Raw genomic sequence first — 5,985 nt, 5'->3', positions numbered from 1 at the left:
ATTTCGAGCATGAATATTGCAATAAGGTAGATTGAATAATTTTTACCGATAACTTTGTATTTTAAAATGTCATTGTGTGTATATTATGTTAAATATAATAATATGCGTTACAAGTTTCAAGAACCCATGAATAGTATTTTTAAATTTCAACAAAATGACTAAAAATCGTTATTCTTCAGTAAAATATCTATAAAAAAACTATATATATTTTTAGAGTTTTAGGTTACAATATTATGAATTACTTATGAGCAACATTGTATTGAATTTTCAAGCTTTTTGACCCAGAGGAAAATGTATTATCGATATTTATAGAAAACAAATTCAAGCATGTCTATAAATAGCTCAGAGATAGTTGAAATTATACCAAGTATAAGAAATAATAACATAAACATTTGGTGGAAATTTCAAGTATCTACGGTTTTTTGTTATTAAGTTATAACAAAGAATAAGAAAATCTTTTGATGATAAATCATCATTTTACGCGTTAATATTCAATCTTGTCAAAATTTTAACTTCAAACGCTCATAAAAAATTATTTGTGGATTTCCACTCAACTTTTTTTTATTCAAACAATAATAACTTATGAGTAAACTTGTATTATATTTAAAATCTTAGATATGAATTTGAACTACAAAATAATTTGTAATTTTCGCAATTTTTACGGATCTTGATAAAATTCGAACATTCAATCATATCAATTTTTATCGCCATTTTAGGCATTTTTAGAAAAAGAAACGTCAAATTAATAATTGTATTTAATAGCTCAAAATCAATAAGCTTAAGTTCAAATGTTTACAAAATTGGATATTCGTTCGTAAATTAACGATTTCTAATAAAACGGTTTTCTTATTATGTTGTAGTTCAAATAAATCAATTAACCGTTGATATTTAGAATTTCCACCAAATGTTTATATTATTATTATTATTTATACATAGTATAATTTCCAAAATATGTTAACTCTTTTTGGGTTATTTAAGATATTAGACGTTTTCACAAAATATACATATATTTAGGTCTTCACTTAGAATAGTTTTTCATATTCCGTGATTTTATATAATTGAATTCAAATTTAACACATTCGTTACATTGACCCACTCGACTTATAGTCAACTTCTAATGTATCTAAAGTAAAGAGTGATTTTAATTTATTTACCTAATACCTTGAACAGGTACATTTTCCTTATTATACATAATATATATAATATATGTCTATGAAGTTGACCCCCCATTATGTTTTAATAAAACCGGGATAATTGTAAGTTCAAAAGCTCAATTTGTAAGTAATTGTAAGTTAACTTTTCGAATTTGTAAGTTGATCAGTTTGAAGTAATTGCCGAAATTAACATGTGGTTAAAATAATTCATTGGTTAATGAACAATATTATTTTGTAAGATAGAATTATATTACCTGTACACATTTTGTTATATGAAATACCGCTGACTAGTCATTACTTATTACTTATTAGTTATTGTATGCATATTACTATATTCACTACTATATAGTATTGAATTATCTTTCAAATTACAACACTAAATTTATGTTATGAAATTTTTAATTTTCTTTTTGTAGGAACCAAATTCTTTATTCATAAAATGTTTACTTTTAAATTAAAAATATCACCAATAGGTCATTACGTCTCATCAAACTTTATAAATACTAAATACATACCTACTTAGTACTTATTTATAGCCTAAATCAGTATGTCATCAACCAAATTTAGGTATAATGATTATAAACTGAAATAGTACAATTATATTAGCTCTTCGGGTTTACTCATTGATGCTTCGAAGAACTACCGTTAATGTATATTGATCCAAATATTTCAAATGACAAAAACAATAATGAATAGCTATTTATTTCAGACGAGTTGTTTGTTATTCAGTATTCTTAAAAAAAAATGTATTTGTAGATACTTATTAATTGCATATTTTATTACTCTAGCCTTACTGTAGGTACTATTTTATATTTGAATGTAATTCACTTTTCGAAAAATTTGTTATTGTCCGGGAATATTTTATTACATAATAATAATTTCAACTGTTAACGATGAAGTGTTTTATTTATTCAATTCAAATATAGGTACCTGATAAATTATCCGTATTCCGTGTAACCACCAACCAATACGTAAGCATAATTCTTTAGGTAGGTACGTACGAACGTACCTATTCATTGACAGGTATTCATAGAAATATTCACTATGTTAATCAATAATATTGTTATAAATTATAGTCATATACCTATAGTATAATACAGATTAAGAGGATGTCAGCGCACTATTCGTTTTCTCTCTCTGGCCCACGCACAACATAGACAAAATGCGTTTACGCAAAATCATTTTTCTATGCGTTTAAATAATCTTAGAGTAAAGTCACCTACCTATTAAAAAAAGATAGAGAATAATATTTTTGAGGGAATGACATATCGATTTTATATTTTATTATTATTTGACTTTGTATTCCACTTTCAACATAAATAAAAAAATGTTGTAAATTTAAATTATGTTTAAATTGATTTGAGACAATATTTAGACAAATTGGTATGTCATTCCCTCAAAAGTATTATTCTCTTTCTTTTTTGTAATAGGTGACTTTACTCTAAGATTACTTAAACGCATAGAAAAAATAATTTTGCATAAATGCGTTTTGTCTATGTTGCGCGTGGGCCAGAGAGAGAAAACGAATAGTGCGCTGATATCCTCTTAATAAAATAACATTAATATTACGTTAACCTATAATATATAATTAATGTAGGTAAAGTGAATTAGTTATAGATAATATAATAATATTATCTACATTATGTAGGTACGCAAGAATTGAATTAAACATTTCAACTAGGTAACACACACAATACACAAATAAAATTTACGATCGGTTTTATTAATAAAAAAAATATAATATCAGAGTTCTAACCAACTCGTATACTATAAGTTATAACTATACTATACTGTATATTATTATATTATATTTATAAAGAACCTATTAAAAAATAGAATGTATGATATTGTAATATATTAATATTATCTTAAATATAAGGTAAACGTATAGACGTATAGTCCATAGATTGGAATGTTTAACCACACGCTTGTGTTACTAGATGATTTCTCCTTAGTTAACTTAGTGTAAATAATATGGGTTGTGGCTTATGTTTACATTTAGTTGTTATAAAACCGCACAATATAATAAATAGAAATAATAATGTTAGGCCTTATTATTAAGAATGCAAAAAATTAAAATCATATAAAAGACAACACTAATCATGTACAATATATTGCAAAATAATTATGAATATTAATATTCAATAGTACTACTATAATACTATGCTATGAGCTATATTATTATAGTATATTCTAACCTTATTCATTAGATTTTATTATATTACCTATGCCGTTTTGGTATTTTATCTCCCTCCTCAAGTCACCACGAATAAAGTAACCCTGTTCGCCGTTCGGTGAATATTATCGTAGATATACACTATAGAGTTACCTACTCTATGATATTCACTCAGTATAAGCAATCCTAATTGTATAAAACAATTTAGTATTCAAGAAGGGAATCATATAATATTATATTATAGTCGTTATAGGTGGCAGGTGATTTTTTTCTTCTTTCTTTCGGTTAAAGCCCCGCCGACTTTCGTTTGCTTCTCCAATTTTGTCTCAATTAATATTTTAAAATTATACGCGGTTTCTTGCACAATTATTATAGATCTCACAAATAACATAAACTTTGGTTACTCATTACTCATTAGTTAACTACCTTATATTTATACCATTCAGTGCATGCCGTGTGTGTGTGTAAATACAAAGCTTTGTGGTGTATGTGTATGTGATATGGGCATTCAGGTGTTGGTGTCGACGGTTGGTGTGAGGAGTAATAGCAGCCGGCACGTGGTATCGCCGCTGCACGCCGCGGGCCGGTCTGGTGGAGCGCCGTGCGACGGCACCGCCCGCCGTGGATTCGTTGTATGAAAGTGTCGAGCAGCAGCGGCAGAGTTTGTGGAGGAGGAGGCGGAGGCGGTGTTTGCAGCAACGGCGGCGGAGACGGCAACGACGCTGGAAACCGCGGTGACAGCGGCGGTGGCTGCGGCGGCGGTGCGCCCAACAACAACAACAACAACAACAACAACAACAACAGCAGCAGCAGCACCAGCACCAGCACCAGCACCAGCAGCCCTCCGTGCAGTGAGGGTGGCGGCGGCGGCGGCGGCGGTGGTGGTGGTAGCGGCGGCCTGGTAGCTGGCGTGCTGGTCAGTGATCAGGGCGAAGTGATCAGCGACCGGTATGTGGGCGTGGCGAGGCAGTTCGCGTCGCGTCAAGCGTCCGAGCGTGGCTCGACCAAAGCTGACCAAAGCGACGGTAGTGACGACGAGACCACGCTTAGGCAGATGCTTGTGAGGTAAGCTACTACGCACCATCACCATAGTTGCATGCTTGCCGACTACTTGACAACGCCAACTACGCTGCTATTATAATCGTATATTATACATTTTACATAATATTATATCAATAATATATTGTATCCGTATAACTTCTATCCGTATTATTACTTATTATTATAATATGACCATATGAATAGAAGCGATACTCAACGACCCATAATATTATGTATTATATTGTGTACAACTGTGTATATTATAATAATATAGAGAAATAGACGGAGCCGATCGGTGTAATAATCCGACTAGTCTGTCCTGGAGAGACTATTTAATAAGAGAATGAATTAAATGTAATCATACATTTTGAAGTATTAATTAATAATTAGAACCTATTATAAAATATAATTTGTAAAACAGTTTTTAATTTCTATATTTATGTATCTAACGGTTGATAGTGCTCTGGACAGATAATAATGGTGGTACAAATCAGAGCGCATCAGATTATTTTCTGCTTTCTTATTATATATATCCATAAGGGTTCTCTATTCTGCCCTAGTGATATATAAGAGAACGTTCTGCTCTATCCCCGCCGACACTGATAGGTTAGGCCCGTGTTCAGTGGCGTATTTACGGGGGGAGATTAGGGAGATATATCTCCCCCTTCGCCTTTTGTTTTAGTTATATTTAATAAATAAAATTACATTTATTAGATATGTACTGTCATTATGCATTTAGGTACTGAGCTAAAATAATAATTTTTATCATAATATAACTTTATGAGATATCGTCACCGCAAATTATTCAACTATTTGAGAAAAATTCAATGATCTAAGTACTTATGTCACTTTCGTTACTTAACAGTGCAAGTCCTGATAGTCGACTTTGTATCACCGTATTAATTTCATTTTTGAAAATTATGGTCCCCCATTACAGTTGGACACTATCAAAACCAAATATATACGCAGCACTACTTCTATATTAGGAAATGTACACGGCAAATTATTTTCCTCAATAATCCTGTATAAAAATATTTCCCATTGCTCATTATTTTTACGCATTTCTATTTGTATTTTGCAAATGAACTGAACTGTATGAATTCAATATTCATTTCCAAGTGAAGATTCTAAATCATTGGGATAAATACTAAATACTAACATGTAACAAGATAATTTGCAGCAAATTGTAGCTTAGAAGTTTCTAATTTTTCAAATTGATTTAAAGAACGTTGACAGTACAAAAAATCCCTATTTAAGTCTAAGTCCTCATTTTGTGGAGGTCGGGGCCCTGATGGTTATAGATAGTTATGTTTTTCCATTTAACACTTTATCAGTAGGTAATAAAACGCTGGGACGTTTGGCATCAGTGAGGCTATAGATAAATAAGATAGATGTATTCATGTATTTCGAGTGGAGGGAGAATAACTATTTTAATCATATCTCTCCTCTCAAATAAATCGCCACTGCCCGTGCTTACTCCTGCTGACCGTACTATTGCGCTATTGCAGTCCTATTATTACACATGTGGTACTGAAATGTATAATTCGAACTTGCGAGGTGGACCCATGTCAGAGATATAATTATACCAAAACACACGTCGATAAATGTAGTGTG

The 5,985-nt window shown here is 31.1% G+C and overlaps 1 protein-coding gene across 3 annotated transcripts in view; it reads left to right on the top strand.

Annotated features, from left to right (window-relative positions):
- Positions 1–4,531, top strand: part of LOC100569600 (putative glycine-rich cell wall structural protein 1) — a 19,597-nt gene extending 15,066 nt beyond the window's left edge. For all 3 annotated transcript variants that reach the window (XM_016802471.2, XM_008182429.3, XM_029489589.1), the window contains exon 3: positions 3,843–4,531. In XM_016802471.2, the coding sequence (XP_016657960.1) occupies positions 3,965–4,399 (435 nt within the window). In that variant the 5' untranslated portion in view covers positions 3,843–3,964 and the 3' untranslated portion in view covers positions 4,400–4,531. The remainder of the gene's footprint in view (positions 1–3,842) is intronic.
- Positions 4,532–5,985: the final 1,454 nt, after the last annotated feature.

The sequence above is a fragment of the Acyrthosiphon pisum genome, chromosome A2, assembly GCF_005508785.2.
Source record: "Acyrthosiphon pisum isolate AL4f chromosome A2, pea_aphid_22Mar2018_4r6ur, whole genome shotgun sequence".
NCBI lineage: Eukaryota > Metazoa > Arthropoda > Insecta > Hemiptera > Aphididae > Acyrthosiphon > Acyrthosiphon pisum.
The sequence above is the reverse complement of the archived record's forward strand: the minus strand, read 5'-3'. Positions and strand labels throughout refer to the sequence as shown.